Genomic DNA, 27996 nt, shown 5'->3' with positions numbered 1-27996 from the left:
ACCTTGCCAGAATGATTTCCAGTGAACTTCAACTATTTCCATGTTCTCACCTTAGATTTCCTAGTTGCCTTTTCACGTTGATTGGCTGGATGATTGATGGTCCATTGTCCGAGACTCTGGTAGGCATAGAAGTCCATTGGATATGTCTCTTGCCACTCTACTTCCTTCAGAACCACAGCAGCCTGAAAGAGAAGTAAACGCACACATCTGCATTCTTAAGTTATGCAAAGAAGGGTGCATGTCAGCAAGAAAGTTGATCACTTTTATAGCAATGGCAACCTGGCACAGAATGTCACTGAAGAAGTATGAAGCCGGACTCACATTTGCACTAGGCACCTAGTTCCATGATTTCAGTTTCACTGTAAGGGTTGAGCTTAATTTTTAAAAGGGTTAAATGGATACTTGTTTAGTTTTCAGAGTCAGCATCTATTTAAAACGAACTACATTACTTTTGTCTTCATGAGCCAGAAAGACAGAGAGAGAGAGAGAGAGAGAAAGGCTTTTTTTATTTCTCTTTAGCCCATATTGTCTGTTCGTATTGTGGCCACTGAATTAGTTTCTCAGATGCTGTCTAACTGCAATTTGCTTCATGTGTGAATCTCTTTTATTTGCTTTCTTTTGACTCTATTATCCAGAAAGATGTTTCAAGGACATGCTAATTACGTACAGGCAATGTGTGGTCCTTCCGTGCCTTTTTCTGTTTTATTATTTCATTTCTCTCTTCACAATTCTGACTGCTTAATCAAGCTGTCTGAAGAGAGGGCATAACCCTTCTGTGTTGAGCAGGGCGGCATCAGATGGGATGAAAAATGTCCTTAATAGTGCTGATTTTACCATTCTTGTGAGACTCCAAAACAACCATTAAAAACTCAGCAGAGCTCTCTCTGTCTTTTAAAGGCTTTATAGAATTGAAGTTGTTTTACTTTGGGCTGCAAAATCAGTCTCAAAATGCTAAAAACTATGCTGATTTATTATTCTGTCCTAAACTTGTGAAAAACACCATATAACGGAAAGCATCAAAACCTATCATCATTAAGTGCCTTGATCTGTCATCTTGAAATCAAATAAATGATAGCCATACCCCCATTGGTAATGAATTTCCTAATAAGGTTAAAAAATGAAGACAGGTTCAACACAAGCCCATATGGCTGCCCAACAGTAGCAAAAAGGGTTTCTTTGTTCAAACTTTCATTCTTGTGGTTTACGTAAAGCACAATTTCAGCCTGAACTGTCAAAGCACGTATATAAAAAATATACTACTCCTGACTCTAAACTATGGAAGAATTATGCTCCATGACAGCTAAAGCAAATTCACACTTTAAGGGATTGTGATTGTAATCAGAATGCACAAAAATAGAATTGTGAAAAATATCATGGAGGATTGCGTTACACTCTCTGGAAGGTTGACCCTTTCTAGTTTCTAATAAGTATCACCAGAAGAGAAATCTGACATTTGCAGTTTTGCTTCACATAATTTTGTGGGTCACAGAACATATGGAGCGAGCCTATTAAGAAACCCCAAATCCATAAGCAGGCTTCACACACAGCATCAGGCAACGACTCAAATGAGCCCGAGACATGGAATGACAGACTTGAGTAAAACAAAACGCCCGTACATACACCTGCTCACACAAATTGAACCAAACAAACAGCCCAGATTCCCAGTCTTTATTGCACTGTGGGTATCTTTAGGTCTTTTAAAAAAAAGTCAACTGAAAGCACAACATTTGTGATTGACACTTGGTAATTTTGCGGTATTTACTGAAATGTTTAAATGGATGACTTGCGGAGAGGCAACATCTTACCCCCGGTAATAACAGATGCTGCTTCTACTCAAGGATTTAATGATGGTAATTTCAGACTGCAGCCTAATAAAAAAACAATTATATGGAGAAAAGTTCCATCCCTGTGGAGAATTTCCTGCCATTATTTTTTCATTCCCACATTTTTGACTGTAATCTATGTATTTCACTTATCTAGTGTTCAGGGATGAACAATAAATCTCAGAGCTGCAGATGAATCTGCAGCTTTCACAGAGCTAGGATCAATCCATAGTGTCAAATCATGTTATCATAGATTTTTGTCATTCTGTAATTGATATTATCAATCCATAAATGGTAAATATTATAATTATTACTGATTGACACATTTCTTAACCAGCTGACAGGATGTTCATGAATCCATAGCTTTAGTCTTTCAGTGCCAAGAAACTGTGTCAGTACAGTCTGAAGAACAGACTTCATACGCAGTCAGAGATACTCTGGTTATTGTCTTAGTAGCTCTAAAAAGTAGAATGTCACAGACTCAAATCTCAATGCTGTCTTAGTGTGTGTCTCACTATCATAACATAAATAATCACATCAGTAAGGTTCATTGCAAAGTACAATGTAAAAAAGATTAATACTATGCTTAGCTCAACTAGCCCTAGTCATTAGTTTTCAGTGTTGCAAATAAACTGAATTACAACACTTCTGTTCTACAGTACACAGTAGCATTATTAGTATACTGGATTTGACAAATCTTAGGAACAATGTATTGTTTTAAACTGACTTTGGTAACGAGTTCACCTATTTGACATTTCTCCTGGTTACTAATATGCTGTATCACTTGTCAGAGGAGGTCGTAACAAGTTGACCATTTTTAAATGCAGCTATGAGGAGCAAATCAGCCTCTGAGTCAAGTGGCCAAAGAATTCAACTAGAAAGCACAAGATCCCAAGCTCAAATCCCACTATGGGCCAGTCAGTTATCAAGCTTGATCAAAACTGTATGAACATTTTTGCAAAGTGTTAAATGATTATAAAATAAAAAATAATGGAAAGAACTCATGACAAAAGTGTTTAATGTTAAAAGGAGCAAATCACAAGAAATGGAGGTGCAGAGGTGCAAATGTGCATTATGCTAGTTTGATTATCTAATAACAGTATGTGTCAGCTATAAAAGAAGTACTTTGAGGCAACCAGCAAAGTTCTAGAGAGGAAAACAGTCAGTGCCACAATTGCAGGTACAGTCACAACAAACACTGTAATATTACAGTGTTCAGGGGACCTTTCTCAAAAATAATGACAACATATGGAAAACTGCTGGCAGAGAGGTCCAGTGGATGCAAGTCAAAACTCAGTGTCAGGCACAGATGGACATTTCACAGGATAGTTGTTAAATGCTAAAAAAAGCCCAAACTCATAAATTAAAACAGAATTAAGTGAGCACTTTTGTGGCCTAGTCTTAACAAAAAACTGCATGTTGTGAGCTTCATAAAGAAGAAATTTATGGCAGAACTGCCATTTGGAAACCACATACGGTGCATCCGGAAAGTATTCACAGTGCTTCACTTTTTCCACATTTTGTTATGTTACAGCCTTATTCCAAAATGGATTAAATTCATTTTTTTCCTCAGAATTCTACACACAACACCCCATAATGACAATGTGAAAAAAGTTTACTTGAGATTTTTGCAAATTTATTAAAAATAAAAAAATTGAGAAAGCACATGTACATAAGTATTCACAGCCTTTGTCATGAAGCTCAAAATTGAGCTCAGGTGCATCTTGTTTCCCCTGATCATCCTTGAGATGTTTCTGCAGCTTAATTGGAGTCCACCTGTGGTAAATTCAGTTGATTGGACATGATTTGGAAAGGCACACACCTGTCTATATAAGGTGTGGGCAGAGATGACAAAGGTGAACCCTATTTGTAGATACTTTGGCTCAAGCTAGGGCCACTGGGACATGTTGAAATCATGTCTCTATATATGTGGTGGCAGTTCACGATGAATACCCGGCCACAGTGAACTAAACTTCACTCCAACACCACCAACACTTTACTGTAGTGAATTATTAATTTCATCATAAAGTGGTGGAGAACAGTGGACTACAAAATGAAGAAGTATTAGACATTAGCTTCCTGTACAGAGAGTCAGGCTTTTAAGCATTTTAAGGGTTTACTGTGGGAAAGCTGTGCAGAGATGCCAATCTAAGTTTGACATGCTGTCAGTGGTCAGTACAGCTGAACACTTGGTTCAAGGAGCACTTATGAACAGCATGGCCATGCTTTTAACATTGGTTGTTGTTAAAGAGGCATCCGAAAAGAAGCCTTTTTATTTTTTTAATATGTACCCCTTGCCTGGAGATGGCCAGTAGCCCTAACCTAAAAACAAAAATGTACATGTGTCTTTATTGTTCACACCATCTTTCCTCTATTTTAATACTTTTCACTCCCCACTGGAGCATGTTTTCTTTTTCCTTTTGTGTCCTTTCTCCAATTCTTCAACTGCAAGGTACATATCTGAAACGGCAGTACTTCATGTACACAGTCCACTGATCTTAAGAGTCTTCCAGAATAACTGGGCTCAAACTAGGTCAGGAGAACATTGGGGTTAAATAAAAATATGTGGCTCTAAAACAGCCAGTCTTTCCAGTTCATCATGACCCACTACACAGTGAATATCTGTCTATTTTGATTTTAATAGTAGAAACATTTAAATAAGTAGCCCAGAACATGTTTAATATTTAACACATCTTCCATAGAAGCCTATCAAACATTCAGCTCAAAATGGAAAAACTATACAAGGCATGTTTATTGTACAGATGTGAAGCCATCAGGACCTCTGGTTTGTTTGTTTGATGATGTAATACCTCTTTGTGCCTTGGGGGGTGCTGGTTAGCTATACAGTACATCAAATAAAAACAAAGCTGCTCCAGAAATGGCTGCCTCATGAAACTTTAATGAGGACGTAAGCCTTAAATCTATTTTTAGACTATAGTAAGCTTTTTAGGTGTAATGGAAAATGTGTTGCCTTCTCTAGTACAACTGGAAGAGTGCTCTGTCTAATGAGGGCAAGAAAGAAAGGCTAGAAACTGCAGTGCTATGACTATAAAGAAGCAGGCATCACTTGTTAACCCTAGTCATTAAGGCAAGGCCCTTCGTTAAATGCTGTGCAACAGTCACCTCTAGTTTATCTATAATCACTGCACCTTAATCACTTTCAGCTCTGATTTAATCACTATACTTCCCTTGCTCCCACTCCACCACTACTGTATTATGCCCCACTATATAGTTATCCATTTGAGCACAATCAGTTACTTTACTACTGCGCTACAGTCACGTCCAATCTGTTCTTAACCACTATGACACTACACTTCGTTACTGGGTTTCAAAAACCTTTAGCCTGAGGCCATCTGTTCTCTTTCTCCGTAATAAAATCTCTTATAGACATTCAGCTTTGCCCAAGCATGCTGCGAGTTCTTCTGCCCTATTTAGTGATTCATACTTATTCGATGTTGTAGTTCCCAGTTGCCATGCCCATTCTGAGTCCTTTACCTGGTCTAATTTTGTAAGCCACACCCACTCAAAACTATTCATCTCATCACGTGCTATTCTGCTGCACTTCACTCCTCTTGATCCTCTGAGCAAATCTGCCAGTAAAGGTCCATTATGACTATAAATATTTTAGTTCCTTTCTCATTTTCCTTCTGTGCTTGAGCCAAACACAGCGAGTTACTGTAACAGAGCAGCTGCTTGCAAACTAATTATGTGCCAAAGTAATGAATCAAATGCCTGCCGGACACAGGAGACTCACTGGTGAGAGGCTAGTGGTTGGCCTCTGATTCAGAGGTCCTTGAGAAAAAGAAAGGGACTTGTCCATTGTGCCCATTCCCTGCTTCAGATTTATATAATTCCAATACTGCTGCTGAGCACAGTTGTAATGCTTTAAATCAAGTCATCTAACCAATGCTAAAAGAAATAACTGTGCAGCTCATAACTGTAATCCATGAGTCAGACAGGGTCAAGAATAAAAAATCTTCTCATTTTAACAAGGTGTTAATCAACTAGGTGGTCAAATCACTTGTAAAATGCAGAGTATAGGATCAGCATCTAATGTTCAAGTTGAAAGAACAGAATTGATAAAAATGAATGACACTGTGTTCATTTTAAGGGATGGAATTAGTAATAAATTAAGATATTTTTAGCAATCAAGAGAAGCATAAATCGTAAAGTGACAGTTACTTTTACTGAAGGTTAATGGATTTTTTTTATAATGGAATTTTTAGGAAGTTAAATATTTCAAGATTATGGACAGGGAAATAGTACCCTAAGTTCTTGTCTATAAGCCGGACTCATGTATTAGCCGGAGACCAAAAATCATACGAATTTTTAAAATAAAATCGTATCATAGATAAGCCGGACTCATGGATAAGCCGAACGTACTATAACCTATAACTAATAGAAGGGAGGGAGGTCAGTGGTCTCACTCGCGCCCATTTAATTTCTTTAAGGGGGGAGAGAGTGTGAGATATTGCCGTCTCTCTCACTCCCCGCATGGCGCGGTTGGAGCGGCCGGAGCGCGTTCTTTCTGCTCTGGGCGTCGCCGAGTCAACACGAGCGCGTAGCGGTCATTTAAATTGTGATTTTATATGTAAGCATATTTAAATATATATCGCGGATTTCTGCGGACAATGGGTCTTTTAATTTCTGGTACATGCTTCCTCAGTTGGTTTGCCCAGTTGATTTCATACAAGGGACGCTATTGGCAGATGGCTGAGAAGCTATCCAGCTCACTTTCTCTCTCTCTCTCTCTCTCTCTCTCTCTCTTGCGCTGACGTAGGGGGGTGTGAGCAGGGGGGCTGTGTGCAGCTGCTTCCTGAAAGAAATGCTGCACGGAGCTTCGCATACTTAAAAGCTCAAAGGGCACGTATTGATTTTTTTTATCTGTCTCTCTCTATCTCTCTCTCTCTCTCTCTTCCTGCTCCTGACAGAGGGGGTGTGAGCTGCCGCCTTCAACAGCTTTGTACCGGCGGTGCTTCGCATACTTAAAAGCCAAAAAACCCTATTGATTTTTTTTTTGACTGCTTGCTTTGCACTCCTTTGAAAAGGAAGATATGTTTGCATTCTTTTAATTGTGAGACAGAACTGTCATCTCTGTCTTGTCATGAAGCACAGTTTAAACTTTTGAAAAAGAGACAAATGTTTGTTTGCAGTGTTTGAATAACGTTCCTGTCTCTCTACAACCTCCTGTGTTTCTGCGCAAATCTGTGACCCAAGCATGACAATATAAAAATAACCATATAAACATATGGTTTCTACTTCGCGGATATTCTTATTTCGCGGGTGGCTCTGGAACGCAACCCCCGCGATGGATGTATAAGCCGGACTTATGTATAAGCCGATATTCTATTTTTTCATTTTCACAACTTTTTTCCTTAGATAAGCCGCGGCTTATTGACAAGAACTTAGGGTAGTAGTAGTAGTTTATTTGTATAGCGCCCTTCACAGACAAAAGGTCACAGAGCGCTGAACAGCAAATACAGTACAAATACAACCGTTAAAACAAAACATAAACAAAACCAATAAAAACGATAAATAAACAAACTGGAACTATTCAGCAGTGATTAAAAGCTTGTTTAAAAAGAAATGTTTTTAGTTGTTTTTTAAAAGAATCAACAGACTTGACTCCATGCATAGAAATAGATACATTAAAATAGACACATTATGGAAGTTATGGTAATTGAACTCCCAAGTTAGCCAAGAGATATAATCCTTTCTAACTCCACCCTGGGTCTTCCTTCCAGGGCAGCAGTGTCTGGTATGATCCTTGTAGGCATTCTTAATACATGCCCAAATTTATTAACTAGATCCTCTCAATCCAATAAAATATCACTTGTAATCTGGGGTCTTCTTGTATTGCTAACAATTTCATAACATTACAGAGAATGATCCTAGTAGACTGAGAATTTGAACCTCATTTCAGTTGCTTCCACCTAGATCACTACACTTGAGGCAGCTGTTCTCCCAAACCTCAGTAAGACGCATGACCTTAGAGGTATTAATTCTCACTCCAAGTCACATACAGTTGGCAAACAACTCCAGGGCAGATACAAGATCTTAAGTTTGATGATGTCAAAAATCAAAATGTTATCCATAATCAGCAGAGATTCTCTGTCCCAAACTGTTTTACAACCCAGACCTTTGTCATGCAAATAAATTCTTTCCATAATTGTAAACAGGAGAGAAGAAATGTTTTCAATTCCCAAATTAAAATGAAAACACACTACTGATGAAAAGTTTTAGAACACCTCAGTTTTTCCAGTTGTTCTTCAAATGTTATCAGTTGAAATGCAATGAATGACCTCAAATGATGAAAGGGTAAGCTGTAAACTGCCAGAGGTTTAAATTTAAAGTTTAGGTTAGCAAAAATGGAAAACAAAAGGAAATTTCAGAATATTACAAATGGGCCTTCTTCAGGGAGCAACTAACCTACAGACATTCTGCAGCAATTAAAGTAAATTAAGCCTTGCGAGTTTAAGCAAACAATTTTCACAGGTATCCGACCTAACTTCTGTTGATTACTTAAAAACCCTCTGTCTGTCTTGACTACACCCTATGAAGAACTATTTGGACAATATTACACTGCAGAAAGTTGTAAACTTCAGATATAATCAAATGAGACAGAGCATTATTACCTTTAGAATTGTAGGCCTTTGATTTAGATAAATTGCAAAAAATGTCAAAGTGTCAGTGAGTATGGTGTACTACACAATCCAATGGCAATTGGAAACTGGAAGAAACTCCGATAGGAAGAGATCTGGCAGACCCAAAGATACAACCCAATCAGAAGACAATTTTCTGAGGGTCACCAGTTTGTGTGATAGGCGCCTCACTGCACAACAGCACAAAGCAAAGTTTAACAGTGGTTGAAAAAAGCAAGTTTTGGTTTCTACTGTGAAGAGGAGACTTTGTGCTGCAGGTTTGACAGGGTGAGTGGCAATAAGAAAGGCATTCCTTAAAGGACAAAATGGGGCCTTGAAATGCCAGCAGTGAACTACTACAGACTGGAAGAAAGACTTATGGAACGATGAATCAAAATATGAAATTTTCAGGGTGTTTGTACGCCATCAAGTTGGTGAAAGGATGGTTCCCCAGTGTGTGACACCAAATATGGAGAAGGAAATGTGATGGCCTGGGGTGCTCTTGCTGGAGGCAGAGTTGGTGACCTGCTTTGAGTCACTGGCATTCTGAATTAAAAGTGTTACCACAGTTTGGCTGCTATATCTGCTGAAGGTGGCTACTTTGATTAATCAAAAATTTGAATAATATTTGAATACTTAATGATTCCTTGGCTTATTTTTTATTTTCCATTGTTTATTTGTTTTATGCCTTGATTTCATGAAACATTAAGATATTAAACTATGTGCATTTCCATAAAAACTGAAAAAACTAAGGTGTTCTAAAACTATTCACTGGTAGTGTACATAAACTCAACTCTTGTTCATACGCTAGCACTGCATAGTCTTGACACATACTATATATAAACATTCTTTGGGTCTATAAAGAACATGTTGGCAAACTGCGAGAGCACCTCAACAATGTAAGCAAAAACAAAGAGTTAACTCACTTTTCCAAAGAATGGGAGCGTACAGTCTGAATTCATGGATATAAGTAAAAACTGAATAGAACTACTGAGATAACAAAACAAGTGATATGGAAACAGATGTAAGAAGTGAAATAGGTGAGCTGATATGTGTTGTATATTAAATAAAATTGTGTTATGCATTTAATACATTCTAGTTTATCATGGCACTACATAGTGGTGATTCGCTGAGTACTGATCAAACATACAAGGAAGAATTAAGATATTAAGTTGCGGCTTGGAACTTTGTAGTCAACATATTTCTCACAGTTAGCTAAAAGTAACTTAACTGACTAGTAACCAGACTATGGGAACTTGTAAGTTGACCAATTTAGGCTGATGTAACTAAATCTTGCATAATCAGTTATGAAGGTCCTGTATTAAAGAATGGGTTTTGAGAGTACCTAATGACACAATTTTTGTAAAGAGAGAATACACATACTTTTTGATACAAGAGAGGTGAGACGCCGAGATTGGTATAGGAGACAGAGGGCAATGGAGATATACGAGAGTGACACTTGTGAAGATGTAATGAATCATCATGCTGTCAGAGCACGAAAGTACCACCCCCAAAATGAAAATGTGCCCCAATGGAGACAAGTATCAGGAAGAAAAAGGCTGCAGAATTGCTTATATTTTTAAAGATACTTTAGTGGGATTAAGAAGAAATGTTTCTCAATTTACACAGTCATCTCCCTTGGTTTTAGTAAGGTGACGTTTGCTGTATGGACATTTACTTGAATCATTCTGGTTGTATGATTCCAACATTTAATATGCCTAGTTTTTCTGCAAATACTCATAAATTTAAAATTAATGAAAGTTGGAGTATATTTCTCTGAAACTGCCTTGTTTACTGACATCAGTGATATTACCCCAGGTAATGAGTGTTAATATAGTGGAGCTGTGCTCACTCATGTTAAACGGTTTCAGACAAGAGATCTGGTTGCTGAAGGAGAAGGCTGTTCTGGCTTCAGATAGAATATTTCTTTCAAGTCTTTTGAGGGTAGCCTGTCCCTTACATTTATTGAAAAACCTTTCTTAGGTAGTGATCTTGGATCAGGCTATGTTCTGTAACCCAGCAGAAACTGAAGGAAATAGGCTTCTGCCTTTTCTAAGGTTTTCCAAGGCAGACCTCTCAAAGGTAGCTATTTGGGAGCTGAAGGACATAGATAACCTGGAAGGCGCTGAAGGATAGATGCTCCTGGCCTTTGCTGAGGTATTACACAGTTTTAATGTGGATTTTTTTAAGTATGTATTGCGGGGGGTACATATAAAACACAGCTCATAAAGCACTTTCAGGATTAACTTGTCCAAGAATACAATGGCACCTTTGGAGGTTAAAGTGGCTTTCATAAACACTTTCACCATAAAACATAAGGTAACTGTAACAGTTAAAAAAACAGAAAAAGCAAAAAAGGACTATATGGAATATGTAGAAATAAGGAGGAAAAGAATTTAGCACTGCATAAAAAATATGTACTTAGTATTTGTGTTACACTAAAAATAATCTCATGGCTGAATGATTCAGTATTTCACAATATAATTTATTGCCAAAGCTCCAGACCTGCTCTCCATCATGGGCTGAAGCAGTCAACAATATTACCTGGGAACTTAAACTGTTCATTGGGCACATTTTTCAAATATTTAATGTTTAAGAAATTTGAGCTACAATTACTCACTGACCCTAACAACTAACAGCCCAACATCAATCGATGCCATTTTTTATATCACATGAATTATAACTTGGTGTCTATGAAAGCTATTGAGCAACCATAAGCATATCTGGGCTATGTTTATAACTATGTGTCATTGTAAACTACTGTTAAAAAACATGTATTTCAGGTAACTTACAAACACATGTAACTGCATCTTATTACTGCTGTTATTTTTGAATAAACCTCATTCTTAGAGAAATATTTCACAAACGTAATTGTGATAACTGAATTTTTAATGAAGTCATTGAAAAACATAAAAGGCCCCAACTTTCTAATCAGTTAACTAAGCTACTGAACACATCTGAATGCTGTGCCATGCTTACATTTTCTAAGTTGCTTGATGACCCTCAGCCTGTGTTTGACTAATCTTTTGCTTTTGTCATTCATCTCTTACTTTATTTTGAAACTGTCCTTTACAGGACAAGCCTTCTTTTCCAATTCAGGTATGGTAGGTGCTATATCTTCATATTCAAGAGAATTAAATCAAAATGATAATTAAGAGAGTCGATACAGATGTGATAGTAGTAAAGCACTTCCTACACTTTCCAGAAATGCTAATGTGTGGATATAAAACAAACTAAGTAACCATAATAAACAATGTGTTACAGTTAGTTTCTCAACATAGTTACAGGGATTCTCCAGGGCTGAGCATGCAAAACCCTGGACCAGCTGATCAGACTTTGCCATAATGTTAACTTTTTGTGCCTCAAGGCCAATAATGATGACTTTGAGGAAAGCTGCAAATCTTATTTATTGCATCTCCAGAGTTTTCATATTAAATGTTACACAAGTTACAAAATGGATGGATGGATATTAGGTTTATGTAAGGTAGTAGACGTGCTTCAAATCCATATAAATGTAAAAGACAACAGTAAGACACTGAAGTTACAGAGAAAAAAAGGCTGCAAAAATCACAGTTGTGCTTCAGGCTCTTATTCTTTCAAACACATACATTTCACAGTACAACAAACAAACCAAAAAAGAGAAGAACTAACATATTTAAAAGGTGGGACTTATATTTGCAGTATTTTTAACCAACTAGCTCACACTTTTTCTGAGGCGCGTATGACTCACGGGAAAATGCCACTGCAGACCACAGCATTCCTGCATATTTTATAAATTGTCAAAGAAGAGGTAATTATACACTTGCCATAGCAACAGACACATCAACAGCAGCTTTGCCCATCTGCTGAGAGGAGAAGGGACTTGCTACAAGTGGCCCTGCCAAAATGTGTCCGTCTCTTATGATAAGAGTCTCTTGAGTGGAAGCCTACTTTGTTATTATTAACATTAATATTAGCACAGCCACCAGAGTTTCAGGTGATTGCCATTTCTCAGGAGACGTCTCTCTGCTATGAGTATTAAAGTTTTTACTATTAGTTTTATAAGCACTCTTCATCTTGAGGAGAGGTTTCCTTCACTTTTAACAAAAACAGCACAGAAGTCTCTAATCTTATGCCTGCTTAATAACTATGTTATCTAGCACCATTATACAGACCATAAGTGATGTCAATGGTTTGAAATAAAGTGAATTCCTGTTTAGAGAATAGACTATGCCATTTTATGTTCTAGAATATATGCCTTTAGTGCAGACAGTGGGGCCCTACTATTGAAAGAATTCAAAACTAAGATATTTCCATTTAAACATTTCAAACTCACATTTACTCCTTCGGTTTTCAAAGACAAAAGCTTTATTGCAACTGTTCTCAAGTTCACTCAAGGGGAATACTGTGGCTACAGGTTTTTCATCCTAACATTTTTTTAAAATGCTTTTTAAGTCTATTAAGTACACTGCAATAGATACTAGTTCCACCTTCTAGTTTCCAAATATGTTTAGAGAAGTAAATGTTGAAAATACTGTACATAATTTTCACAGATAATTATTAAGTTTTTAAAAATAATTAACTATACATTTCTGAGAGAAAACATTATTATATAAATTCAGCAGTACATTCCATATTTTTCAAATGTCCATGTGGCCTATCAGTTCTTGCTTTATACTGTGGCACTTACTGTGGCACTTCCAGGCAAAGCAGCACCACCAAGTGGAAGTTGGATTTCATTTTATTTTATGATGTAAAGTGGATCAGAATGCAGGGACTGCCAATGTGAATAGTCTTACCTCATAGGGGGTGAGGAGGGGTTTAGAAAATGCTTTGCCCCAGTCAATGGACAGTCGAGTACAGGCAATCTGAACCCATCTAAATAAATAAGAATAGAATATAAAACAAGGTATTGAAAATAATTAAAGAGTGTTTAAACAAAACAATACATAAATAAATACACTGCTACATATGCTCACTGCTACATACGCTGTATAAAGTAGAATGGCACATTAATTCATATTAGTTAGAAAATTCTAAAGTAAAGATCACCTAAAAATAGAAAAAAAGACTTAAATGGAAATAGGATTGCAAAAAAATGGATTTAACTTTTTCTTGTTCAAATGGCAGATAAATATCACACTGACCTGCAGACAAACAACTTGATTCTGAGGTATTTCTTTGATTGGTACAGAAATTGTGTTTCACTACTACCATGTATGTACACATATTCCTTTAAAGTATGACTGATATCAATTAGGAAAGCACTGGCCAATTAAACTTACATTACATCATAGGGTTATTATGGAATTGCCCAGCAGGTAAAATTAAAAACTGTGTTTCCGGAGGGTACTATTAGTAATAATGGTGCACATGCAAGATTATTGGCTGAGTGTTTTAACATTAAGTGGACATCTGAATCTACTCACAAGACAGAAAGCAATCTCAAATTTTTTAATCGCAACATGGATAACTCAATTACCAGTAAGCTTCTGCTTCTGTGCCATAAGCAATTTCTGGCATCTGTCTTTAGATAAAGTGCTAGTTGTTGATCTCGTAAATATGACAGTTTAATGTCAAAGCAAGTTACTTTTTCAAGTCAAGTTCACTGTCATATATACTCTGTACAATGAAATTCTTACTTGCATGTATGTTCAGAGCAGCTGAAAATAAAATAATACCAACAAAACACACGCACACACGCATAAAGGTATTCATGGCATCTATCTATCTATCTATCTATCTATCTATCTATCTATCTATCTATCTATCTATCTATCTATCTATCTATCTATCTATCTATCTATCTATCTATCTATCTAGTCAGACACTTATGCTTGCAGAGCATCTTCAGGGCTCTGGCAAGTTAAGAACTTTGATATCAGAATAATGGATGTTACTTCCAAGTGACTTCTGGAATCTCCGCCGATAAAAAGCATTTCCTAGACTGCAAGTGAGCATTCATTATTGAAGGAGGATAAAGGAATCTGTCATGAGATGTGACTCCCAAAGATGGAAACAGAAACCTGGACCTCAGACATCTGAATACTTATTTCTTTTTGTTTAAATTTACCTCCCACACATACGGTTTGTTATGTAACAATATTTTTATTATGTTTAACTCTTCAATAACCTTAATATTGGTAAAAACTTCCCCTGAATCTACTATTGTCAGTCCCAAAGTCCCTGTTTACCATTAGGTTTGACAGAAGGAGTAAGAGAAGTGACAGCTTAGGTCTTTAATAATACTGTTTCCTTTCTAAGATAGAGAATGTGGTAATGTCCTAAACAGAAGGCTGCCACCATCACCATGTGCTAGGCTGGGTTTTATAATCTTGCACTTAGAAGGTTTAGATAGATAGATAGATAGATAGATAGATAGATAGATAGATAGATAGATAGATAGATAGATAGATAGATAGATAGACAGACAGATAGACAGACAGACAGACAGACAGACAGACAGACAGACAGACAGACAGACAGACAGACAGACAGACACACACACACACACACACACACACACACACATACTTTATTAATCCCAAGGGGAAATTCACATGAACATGATGCAGCCAGTCAAGATAGATTCCACTGCACACTTGTAGAAGTTTGTAACAACAGAATGACAAATCTGAAATGTGTTGTGTCCACTTCAGTTTAGTGATGGCCACTCTAAGAAATTTAAGCTGCTCACCCTTTCAATGGCATTTTAGTTTCACTGCAGATTCACCTCATCATCACCATCATGAAAGGTATTTCTTATGAGACACCATTATGAGGCTAAGAGAAGGAGGGTCTATACTGTTGCCCAGGTAACGCTCAGGCCTGATGCTTTTGCAAGACACGTCTATACAGTTGCCCAAGTAACGCTTGGCACTAATGCTTTTGGCACTTTTACTGCCCCGAATAATCCTCAGTCTAACGCTTATGCGAGATGTGTCTATGCAGCTGCCTGAGTTCCACTTGGAACTAATGCTTACAGCACTGTCTTTACTGCCCAAGTGATGCTCACGTTCTAACGCTAAGAAGGTTAAGGATGGAGCACAGTCAGTATGGAAGCAATTAAGAGTCGGAATCGGTAAAAAAATATACTCACTCCTATTAAATGTATATTGTAATATATAGTGCATCCGGAAAGTATTCACAGCGCATCACTTTTTCCACATTTTGTTATGTTACAGCCTTATTCCAAAATGGATTAAATTCATTTTTTTCCTCAGAATTCTACACACAACACCCCATAATGACAATGTGAAAAAAGTTTACTTGAGGTTTTTGCAAATTTATTAAAAATAAAAAAATTGAGAAAGCACATTTACATAAGTATTCACAGCCTTTTCCATGAAGCTCAAAACTGAGCTCAGGTGCATCCTGTTTCCCTTGGTCATCCTTGAGATGTTTCTGCAGCTTAATTGGAGTCCACCTGTGGTAAATTCAGTTGATTGGACATGATTTGGAAAGGCACACACCTGTCTATATAAGGTCCCCCAGTTGACAGTTCATGTCAGTGCACAAACCAAGCATGAAGTCAAAGGAATTGTCTGTACACCTCCGAGACAGGATTGTCTCGAGGCACAAATCTGGGGAAGGTTACAGAAAAATTTCTGCTGCTTTGAAGGTCCCAATGAGCACAGTGGCCTCCATCATCCGTAAGTGGAAGAAGTTCGAAACCACCAGGACTCTTCCTAGAGCTGGCCGGCCATCTAAACTGAGAGATCGGGGGAGAAGGGGGCTTAGTCAGGGAGGTGACCAAGAACCCGATTGTCACTTTGTCAGAGATCCAGAGGTCCTCTGTGGAGAGAGGAGAACCTTCCAGAAGGACAACCATCTCTGCAACAATCCACCAATCAGGCTTGTATGGTAGAGTGGCCAGACGGAAGCCACTCCTTAGTAAAAGGCACATGGCAGCCCACCTGGAGTTTGCCAAAAGGCACCTGAAGGACTCTCAGACCATGAGAAAGAAAATTCTCTGGTCTGATGAGACAAAGATTGAACTCTTTGGTGTGAATGCCAGGCATCACATTTGGAGCAAACCAGGCACCGCTCATCACCAGGCCAATACCATCCCTACAGTGAAGCATGGTGGTGGCAGCATCATGCTGTGGGGATATTTTTCAGCGGCAGGGACTGGGAGATTGGTCAGGATAAAGGGAAAGATGACTGCAGCAATGTACAGAGACATCCTGGATGAAAACCTGCTCCAGAGCGCTCTTGACCTCAGACTGGGGCGACGGTTCATCTTTCAGCAGGACAACGACCCTAAGCACACAGCCAAGATATCAAAGGAGTGGCTTCAGGACAACTCTGTGAATGTCCTTGAGTGGCCCAGCCAGAGCCCAGACTTGAATCCAATTGAACATCTCTGGAGAGATCTTAAAATGGCTGTGCACCGACGCTGCCCATCCAACCTGATGGAGCTTGAGAGGTGCTGCAAAGAGGAATGGGCGAAACTGGCCAAGAACAGGTGTGCCAAGCTTGTGGCATCATATTCAAAAAGACTTGAGGCTGTAATTGCTGCCAAAGGTGCATCGACAAAGTATTGAGCAAAGGCTGTGAATACTTATGTACATGTGATTTCTCAGTTTTTTTATTTTTAATAAATTTGCAAAAACGTCAAGTAAACTTTTTTCACGTTGTCATTATGGGGTGTTGTGTGTAGAATTCTGAGGAAAAAAATGAATTTAATCCATTTCGGAAAAAGGCTGTAACATAACAAAATGTGGAAAAAGTGATGCGCTGTGAATACTTTCCGGATGCACTGTAATGTATTAAAATGTCCCAATTTAATTTTTCAAAGATTTTTCATAATTTCACTTATAATTTATCTTTGATAATTTGTATAATTATCTTCAATAATTTTATATAATCTTTGATAATTTCTTTATAATCTTTCTTTTTTAATTTTTTTTTTGACTTTCTCGTATACGAAGTATAGGGAAAGTATTATTCCATTTCGAGATTTTATGAATCTCGATGTTTTAGACCTCCCTGAATCCGAAAGTAACATTTTTGGAATTATGTCTGTGTGTGTGTGTATGTAAACACAAAAACTTGAGTATGCATTCACTTAGGTCAAACAAAATTTGCATACAAGTATTAGTTACAAAACGTAGATTTCTATCACCTTTAGGGCTATTTCCGATAACTGGAAGTGGTACTTTACCTTTTATTCATGTACCTGCAGAGTCCAATTTATTCAATTTTAATCTATACTAATAAAAGGCAAAGCCCTCACTGACTCACTGACTGACTGACTGACTGACTGACTGACTCATCACTAATTCTCCAACTTCCCGTGTAGGTGGAAGGCTGAAATTTGGCAGGCTCATTCCTTACAGCTTACTTACAAAAGTTAGGCAGGTTTCATTTCGAAATTCAAAGCGTAACGGTCATAACTGGAACCTCTTTTTTGTCCATATACTGTAATGGACTGCGGCTCGCTGGCTGTGGGAGGCGGAGTTGCGTATCGCGTCATCACGCCTCCCACGTAATCACGTGAACTGACTGTGAACGCAGTATGTAGAAAACAAGGAAGAGCCCCAAAGAGCGCTGAAGAAAACATTCATTACACAATTGAGAAGGCAGCGAAACAATAAGAAGCGAGCGAGTGACGCATACAAGCATATTCATAAGTGCAGCTATGGCGGAAACAAAGCACAGTGTAAACCGTAAGTTTAAATTAAGTTTGGCAAGATTCCTTTTCTCCTGTACAACTATACGTTGCATTCTCAACAGTAAGCTTGCACCACTTGGTCATATTACAACCGGAGTGCTGAACTGACAACGTGGTATACAAAGAGAACTATAACAATCGTAATAAACGAACAATAAAACAGCGGAGAACCCATGGATTAAATAAAAAGGTTGCTTCCTTGGCGAAGCAAGGAAAAAGGATGGCCTTATATGGCGTTCATTTATAAAACAGCGGAGAAGCTGTGTAAAGACTGCTTCACAAAAAAACAGCAAAGCGCCTTATATGAGCAGGCAGTCAGGTAAAGAAGGGAATCAATAAATAATTATAATCGTAATAAATGAACAAAAAAAAGGGGAGAATCCGCGGATTACATAAAGGAAATGGGTACCTGAACAGAAAAGTGAGTCTCAAATACCTACACAATAACTATAACAATCGTAATAAACGAACAATAAAACAATACAGAACCGCTAAACAAGGAGAAAGGACGGCCTTATATGGCGTTCGTTTATAAAACAGCGGACAGGCTGTGTAAAGGCAGCTTCACAAAAAAACAGATCCTTAACAAATTGTTATTGGTATATTTTCCCTCAATTTAAAAAGGTTTTCTTTTCTTCTTAATTAAAATTTAAAAGCAATACTTCACCGCTGTGAAGCACGGGAATTTGGCTATATGCAGTGAGTGTGTACGCCTGATAAGCCCAGAATTAGGGTGAAACACGTGTCGCGTACTCTTTGCATTATTTGACAGTAAACTATTTTCAACCATTCTATGATCTGCTTCTCACAACTGAGGGCACCGTGGCGGATGTTAGCTGACTTGCTGGCCAACCACAAGCGTTACCTGGTAGGTAACCACCCATACAATCAGATTGTGATTCAGACTACGAATGTAGATATATATATATATATATATATATATGTGCATATGTGTATATATGTATATATATGTAGATATGTAAATTTGTATATGTATATACTGTATATGTATATGTGGATGTGTATATGTATGTAGATATGTGTATATGTAGATATGTATATATATGTATATATATGTTTACATAACCTCTTTAACACACTACTTCTCCGCTGCGAAGCGCGGGTATTTTGCTAGTTTTATAATAATTGTTCAATATATTAATGATTTGATTTGTTGTTGATGGTTCTTAAATGTACATTATATAAAAATATAATCATTGTCTTGTGGTTTACTCAATATCTATTCCCATATCCGAGTATACGAGAAAGTCTAGGGGAGATCACTCCCGATTTTAAACTTTTGTAAATTTAGTTCAATGCTAATGTAACTTGGTGTTTGTAAGCTACAACAACATTACCACAGCCTTTAAACTCAAACTTTAACAGGTCAGAGTGCTGAAAATACAGTGGCCGCAAAGGGCAAGTGACAAAAAATTTAAAGATGTGATGTGGACAATTAAACAAGGTGATGCGCACAGAAATGTGACATGCACTATTAAACAAGATGACGTTCAGAATTAAATGTGGTGCCACAAGCAACATTAGAGATGACACGCTCAAAATCAGAGAGGAGATGACAAGTAAAAGTGTACCGAAAGGGTAGGTACCTTGGCAAAACAAGAGGAAAACACTGATTGGTGGCAAGGCTTGTCTGTTAGTCCATAGGGAAAGTTTCCGGTTAATTTGTGTGCTGAGTGAGGGAAAGTTAATATAGCATTCTTTTTTCAATTAAATTGTTGGTGATCACAATTCTCGTAGTAAGTTCATGAGTGTGTATGTAAAGAGGAGGCCATCCATTCCCTTTTTCCTATGTAAGAGTTAATTATTTGTGTTTAAAAAAAAAAATCAACCGAAATAAATACGGTATAGTGTGGTAAAGTGAAATCCGTGGCTGATTGGTGTCTTTTACATAATCACCAGACTTGCATCTTCAGGTGGGGGCATGGTAGTGTGGCAAGAGTGGTTCCCATGAACGATGTGGGAGCAGAAAGCCCTGCACTTAGTGCAGAGGTGGAGGATCGCCTGTGACTCTAACTGGCGCCAGGAGCTGACGATTGCCGCAGCTGTGCTCATGATTACGAGGGGGAAAACAGAAAAGAGAGAACGCAGAGAAGAGCCGCGAGAACAGCAGCAGGTGGAGAGGCAGGTCGAGACAGCCAGCCAGTGTGTGGAAAGGCAGCGTGGTCATCTGCCCTGTGTAGGAGCAAAGGTTTAGTGCTCTAGGGGTGGATCATTCTCTGAGGAGTGAGAAATTGAAGTGGCATTCTCCCCAGTGATACGGGGGACAATTGTGAGAGTGTGAATGAAGACGGGAGGACAACGGATCCTGAGCGGCTCACTGATTCCACTCAAGGCAGCTAAGACAGAGGCTGGGAGAAGAAGACCATGACTGCTAGCGTCTCCGCCAGCTGAGTGAGCTATGGGTGAGCTGTGGAGACAAAGAGGGAGTTGTGTTGGGCTTGTCCAAGTCGGGAAGGAACAATAACCCGCGAGCTGTGGCATTAATTTTAGTCTTCTTTTTAAGTCTTATTAATCTCATGGATTTCCACTGTTTTTATGGATTATTTATTTATTGAACTTTTTGCACTGCACATTTGGACATGATTTATTTTATAAAAGCACTCAGCACATTACACCATCCTCTTGCTTTGTGTGTGTTTTGTCCTCATCTGCCAAGCTCATCCAGTTACGTTATAGATGGTGGCAAGTTCAAGAGGCTCCCAAAAATAGGAGTGGGAGCATGGACTCAACCTGCACTGTCACATATAGTGCTTGATAATTTGTTGTACTTGAATAAACTGGGGTCATTATTTTGAAAAAATACTGGTTTGTTAAGATTCTACATACCATTTTATTGTAACAACAAACACTAAAGGAATTTATTTATTATCTAACGTGGCGCTCAGTGGTTATTTTAGAATCGATCAGGTGATGAATCAGTGGAGAGATCTAGTAGCAAGACAGAAAAACAACCCTCACATTTATGATTTAGATATGCTCCTTGTGTCCACATGTTTGACAGTTCTGGATATTACACAGTATTACATGTTCGAGACAAGGCAATTCCTCTCGTCATTGACCACATTTCACTCCAGTGGATGTCGTTGGGATCATATAAAATCATGAACATCTCCATCATGAGTCAGTCATGTTATAGACTCTGATTTTGCCTCAAAAAACTCTTTGTTGTTTTTCTTGCAAATACACTGGGTGCTGAAGACACCTATTGGTTTACTCTTTATCATAAGGGTGTAATTTCCTACACAAAATATGGTCAAAAAATTTGGGGGTTTTGAGTCTACAGGGACAAAAATAGACGGAAACTCAAAAAGCTTAATGTCTTGCATAGCCTGACATTAAGACAAGTTTAACAGTATGTCGTATGTGGGGTTTTCTCATACAGTTGACACACAAGGCACCAGACAAAAAAAAAAAAAAGTGATTTCAAGGTGTTCATAATTAATTCTTATGAAAACAATAATAATATAAAACTCTTATGAGAATCTATCTTAGTAAACCACAGTTAATATATGCACGGCGGACACACCGAGGCGCATGCGCACTGCGGCCTTGGTGCCCGCCCCAGAGTCCAGAGTCAAACGCAGCGGCTTCCCAGAGTCAGTAGGTGGCGCCCGAACAACACAACCTCTGAGTGCCCAAACAACACAACCTGTACAGTCAAACGCAGCGGCTTCCCAAAACACGGCAGATTCCCAGAGTCGGTAGGTGGCGCCCAAACAACACAACCTGTAAGCGCCCAAACAACACCACCTGTAAACTAGACTTGCTCTAATCCACTGTGCCAGTAATGTAGATCACATAACGGTCATTCAGTTTGGTGCCCACCCCAGAGTCCAGAGTCAAACGCAGCGGCGTCCCAAAACGTGGCGGCGCCTGCCCCAGAGTCAAACGCGACGACTTCCCAAAACGTGGCGGCTTCCCAGAGTCAGTAGGTGGCGCCCGAATAACACAACCTCTGAGCACCCAAACAACACAACCTGTACAGTTAAACACAGCGGCTTTCCAAAACGCGGCAGATTCCCAGAGTCGGTAGGTGGCGCCCAAACAACACAACCTGTAAGTGCCCAAACAACACCACCTGTAAACTAGACTTGCTCTAATCCACTGTGCCAGTAATGTAGATCACATAACGGTCATTCAGTTTGGTGCCCGCCCCAGAGTCCAGAGTCAAACGCAGTGGCGTCCCAAAACGCGGCGGTGCCCGCCCCAGAGTCAAACGCGGCGACTTCCCAAAACGCGGCGGCTTCCCAGAGTCAGTAGGTGGCGCCCAAATAACACAACGTAATGTGCCGTGGCACCTGCCCCAGAGTCAAACGCAGCAGCTTCCCAAAACGCAGCGGCTTCCCAGAGTCAGTAGGTGGCGCCCAAACAACACAACTTGTGGGCTACACTTGCTCTAATCAGATGTGCCAGTAATATAGATCACATAACGGTCACAGACTCTAACCCAGTGGCTTCCCAGACTCAGTGGCTGGCACACGAAAGGCAACGGAATCACGTCTACACAAGACGAAACCGCTTTAGTACAGATATGCTTATGTAATTAAATGACATTTCCTCAGACGCACCCACCCTCCATGATATGTCATCCATCCAGATATCGGACGGAACAGAAACTGATTGCCATTCTTGGATTTCCGATTCGCTAGCGAATCGCGGGCTTACTTGTGTCTATATAGTGTAGACACTAGTTAAATACATCACACTTTTGTGTATGCCCTCTGTAAATAATGGTCTCAAGTAGTCATTTTCTATTGAAGGTTTGCTTCTCTTTATTCTACTTACTGTTTTGATATAGGAATCTCTCACGCACAAGCCTGAAGAAGTGACAAATAAATTTGTTCTTTTCTATCTATAAACTCAGTTTTTAACATAAGATGTTATTGGACCAGTTAACTAGTAGCCTGCTCAATATGTTCTAGAAGCTGATGACCTTTTCATTTTTTACAGACTTTCTAATGTCATTAACTGTATGACATCTGAATAATTGTTGCCCATAATTTAGAAATGATACATATTCAGCATCCATTATTACTAAACTCACTTAATCCACCTCAGGGTTGTTTTGAAGGTTAACATCAGAAGCAAGGCTAGAAACAACTCTGAATAGGACAGACTCACACATATCAACACTCACTTGAAGTTAAACTAACCTTCATGTCTTTGGTATGGTGACCGGTCCCATATTCAGATTAAGAAGTCAGTGCTGCCTACTGTGCCACTGATCCAACTTGTGTAAAAATTAATAAAAACTTACATAAATATTAAATGCGTAAATAATGAACATACTTTAAACTGACTAGTATGCAGGAATGGGAAGCATCAGGGGAAAAAGTAAATAAATGACTGAACAAGTGTGAATGCATTTTTTCATACATTTTAATATTTAAAAACCTATATTTATATTTAATTTGAAGCCAATGCTCCTGTATTCTGCGCTGCACCCTGGAGCCCATTCATTATGTCAAAAACAAAGCTTAATGCTGCCTTTTTTGTTTTCAGAAAGGACATTAAACCTGTTTTGCTAATAGATAAAACTAGCAATTATAGAAAATAGCATTTGATTAAATTAATAAGGCTCTTAAATCTCCTGTGTGAGACAGGAAAATGTAATAGTTTTGAAGTGGCCAAGTCTAACTGCCATTAAATCATACTGGATTAATAAATATAAACTGCAGAATTTTCTATCCACAGGTCTGCAAGAGTTGCATACATTTCCTAATACTATTTGATTAAACTTTGTTTGCAGAATCTTAGGTTTTGAAGTCAGCAGTATGATTCACTGTCCTACTTACTGAATCCAGTAGACCATTTAAGCCATCAGCATTTATTATTTGCGAAGGTGCTGTTGACCTGAGATGGCAACTGTGTGGTGTGGCCCAAGATTTCCACACACTAATGTGGGACTGAAGACAGGCTTTCTGCTGATACCAACAATTAGGGATATTGCATGGCAATGGATGTAGCGTCTATGAAAAGTCTCTGTGGGGCTACCCTACATAAAAATCCTCCACAAATCAGACCCCGCAGAGCACCCAGCTAACAAGCGTGGAAAGATTGTAGTCAATCTGGGAAAGAAGCTTGCTGAAATGAAAAGGGATTCTGTGCCATGGTGGGTCTCTTTGCCAAGAGCTGTCGTCACTGAACCCCGCCAACTCATAATCAAGAAGTCCAAGAAGGGAAAAAAAAAATTTAAAAATCACAGCCCTACACAAGGCAGTGCCTGTAATTTAAAAATGCACTACTGGCAGAGGGCACATGGCAGCCAGGTATATCTCCCTGTCAGTGAGTCAATGCTTTAATGAGAGGAAGAGAAGCAGCCTTTAAAAATAAACTTCAGCACTGTACGTCACTTGCTTCCCAGTGGGGCTGCACAACAGACACTGATAGGCTGATTATACCTTCTGATACATTGCAATGCTTCGTTCTCTTTACTGGTTCAACAGCTAAATCTTCATTTGTTACAGGGGTCATCAACTATTTTAACTATTACCACTTAAAAATAACTTTACCTGTTCCCAGAAATAGCAGTCAAAGACTGCATTATAGTAGAGGCTAATGTATTATAAATGTCTGCTTGACAAATACTATACAGCTACACGCTTGTGCAACACAAAGTGTTGCCTTATAGATTCATCCAGGTGTCAAATCCTGGACCTAGCCACAGTTTAAGTTTGAACATTTTCCTCATTATTTGTGTTTATGTTTAGGCAGGAACTCTGTTTTTCCTCTCACATACCCAAACAAGAACTTTGTTAGATGGCAAGTCTAAATTAAAATGTACTGGCACCATCAGAGGTTATTCCTGCTTTGTGCGCAATGCTGCGGTAGCTTTTTGTGACAATACATTGGATTTGTAATCTAATGGTTATTGAGAAAGAACTAAATACAAATACACAGTAACAATTATCCAAACAAAACCTTATTTATGAAATTATGTAAAAAAGAAAAAACACTCCCCGACACCTTCACCCTAGTCTTTCAGTGTATACATGTATTGCAGGGTGTAAATGTCTGAACTGACTAATGAGAACAAAGGAGGTGCTGCTGGCTCAACAGACCCCACACCTGACAGGACATTGCTCTAGTTATTGGCGAGGGTAGCTGATTATCTGATGCTGTAACATATTCGTCAGATTTTGCCACTTGGCAATATTGGCCCCAGATGCCACATTATTCCTAGCTACTGAAAGCTCTAATAGGATCAGATTGAGAAAAGATGTCTTTCAAGCATCAAGAGACACAGAATCTGGTGATTTCCAACAGAAGGCCAGAGTTGATTTGACAGTGACTGTCCCAAGGAAAAACATCCTTTGTTGTATATCACTGACAGAAAGAGAACAGCAACAATTGAGGTAACAGGAGTAAGCCGATAGAAAACATAAAGGTGGCAAAGCCAGACTGAAAAACATATGAAGGCACGGGTCCAGAACCGTAGTCTGACAATGAAGGCAAGAGGTTCAGTTCTAGAGTGAATCATCTTCAAGGGGCCAGGTACAGCCTATATACTCACCTGAACTGGGTATTTTGAAAGTTGGCACTCCTGGCCAACATGACAATATTTTTGAAAATGGAGGTCAGTGAAAGTGGTGGGGCTTTGGGAACAATCTATATTACTAAACCACAGTTAATTTATGCACGGCGGACGCACCGAGGCACCCGCCCCAGAGTCCAGAGTCAAACGCAGCAGCTTTCCAAAACGTGGCGGCTTACCAGAGTATGTAGGTGGCGCCCAAATAACACAGCGTACTGCTCCATGGCGCCCGCCCCAGAGTCAAATGCAGCGGCTTCCCAGAGTCAGTAGGTGGCGCCCAAACAACAGAACCTGTACAGTCAAACACAGCGGCTTCCCAAAACGCAGCGGATTCCCAGAGTCAGTAGGTGGCGCCCAAACAACACAACCTGTAAGCGCATAAACAACACCACCTGTAAACTAGACTTGCTCTAATAAACACAATGAACAAGCGCGCCCACAATGCGCTTTTGACACAGCACAGGCAAAGGAGGCACGTATCCAAATGGAGGGAGCTCAACGATTAGTGATACAAGCACGACTCTGTATGGCTACGACCTGTAAACGAGCCCATATGGATACAAACAATGAACAAAGGTGCCCACACAAAGAAACCGCTTTAGTTCAAATAGGGTTATTGAATTAAATGGAAACTTTACCATGCCTACGACCTGTGAACTAAACCTGAGGTAAAGCGTGCACGCCAGGTTGTACAGCCGCCCGGACGCGACCGCCCACACCACCGCATATACCCTCCATGATATTTCTTCACGCAGCGGCTTCCCACTGAGGCGCATATTGCGCACGCCCCAGAGTCAAACGCAGCGGCTTCCCAGAGTCAGTAGGTGCCGCCCAAACAACACAACCTGTTCGCTACACTTGCTCTAATCAACTGTACCAGTAATATAGATCACATAACGGTCACAGACTCAAACCCAGTGGCTTCCCCGACTCAGTGGCTGGCACACGAACACCACAACCTGTAAATTAAACTTGCTGTGCTCCACTCTGCCAGCAGTTGGTGTCAGCAAAGGCAACAGAATCACGTCTCCACAAAACAAGACCGCTTTAGTACAGATATGCTTATTTAATTGAATGACATTTCCCCAGATGCACCCACCCTCCATGATATGTCATCCATCCAAATATCGGACGGAACAGAAACTGATTGCCATTCTTGGATTTCCGATTCGCTAGCGAATCGCGGGCTTACTTGTTTAACAAATAAATTGAATAGGCAGTGGAAGGCCTTACACAATGTTGCTGTCACCGGCCTTGGATGTAAAGGGCAATGTGCTCTACATTTTTGTATAAGGACAGAATGCTATTTTATGTTATGTTAAGTAGGTTTAAAGATGCAGCCCATCTACAGACAGATTGCTCACTAGAAGATGTATTAGTTTCAAATGCATACCATTTTCATTAAAGACAAGATTCTATTACTTATGTTTGGAGACTATAAATCCCTTTAATCTCAAATGGAGATGAAAATAAAATCAAAGTTGGGTCTCATAGGCTTAGATCTCAGAGTGGTTAAGAATGCAATGATAACAAAATTGAGTATGTTTACTATAGAATGGAAGTCAAAGACAAATCATAAAAGGCACCTGAAAACTCCACAGTGAGCTGTCAAAAAACTTTAAGCAACTCTTTACCTGACAACACCATGACATCTTTCAAGGCAAAGCTTCTATATAGGGCTTCAGTATATACCGTTTTTACTTGTGTACCACGCGCCCTCGTGTAAGATGCGCACCCTAATTTTTACAAAGAAAATCGCAAAAACCCGTTTTGCCCCGTTCACGATGTTCGTTGTGATTGTATAGGTAGCGGGTGAGGTTGGAGTAAGACACCGACGTAAATAACTGTAATGGAGAATAATTATGTCTCGTTTAATTCTTTCCACACATGATATAGTATATTGTATTGGAATACTAACTGTAAGCAGTACCCCTACTGCAGAACATTCAGTGTTTGTCGCACCATGCTGCGAAAGGTGGGAATGACAAATAGCCCTGTGAAATGAGAAAAGAAAGAACCGTATAGAGACAATCAGTAAAGGGCTATAACGGCAAGTGGAAAATTATTGTGCTCACCAGACTATTCCAGTTTAATTATCATCTTCTGATTCGCTGCTGGATTCAGATTCACCACTGCTACTGACGACGTCGTCGTTGCTTTCCCACAAGGCGTCGTCTTCGCTTCCATCGATGCTGTTGGATATGCTACACTTTTTGAAGCTTTTCACAACCAAATCCTCTGGAATAAGCTTCCATGCAGCGATGATCCAGGCATACATCTGTGCCAATGTTGGGGCTTTCATTTTGCCAGTTGGCGTTGTGT

At 39.2% G+C, this 27996-nt stretch overlaps 1 protein-coding gene across 1 annotated transcript in view; it reads right to left on the bottom strand.

The window, feature by feature from the left end:
• The window catches only part of dph1 (diphthamide biosynthesis 1), a 464509-nt gene that overhangs the window by 17426 nt on the left and 419087 nt on the right, over positions 1–27996 (bottom strand). The window contains exons 10-11 of the mRNA XM_028806649.2: positions 13243–13321; positions 51–182 (exon numbers count right to left, since the gene is read on the bottom strand). Of these exons, the coding sequence (XP_028662482.1) occupies positions 51–182; positions 13243–13321 (211 nt within the window). The remainder of the gene's footprint in view (positions 1–50; positions 183–13242; positions 13322–27996) is intronic.

The sequence above is a fragment of the Erpetoichthys calabaricus genome, chromosome 8 (genome assembly GCF_900747795.2).
Source record: "Erpetoichthys calabaricus chromosome 8, fErpCal1.3, whole genome shotgun sequence".
Taxonomy (NCBI): Eukaryota; Metazoa; Chordata; class Cladistia; order Polypteriformes; family Polypteridae; genus Erpetoichthys; species Erpetoichthys calabaricus.
Note: the sequence above shows the minus strand (reverse complement) of the source record. Positions and strands in the feature narration are given on the sequence as shown.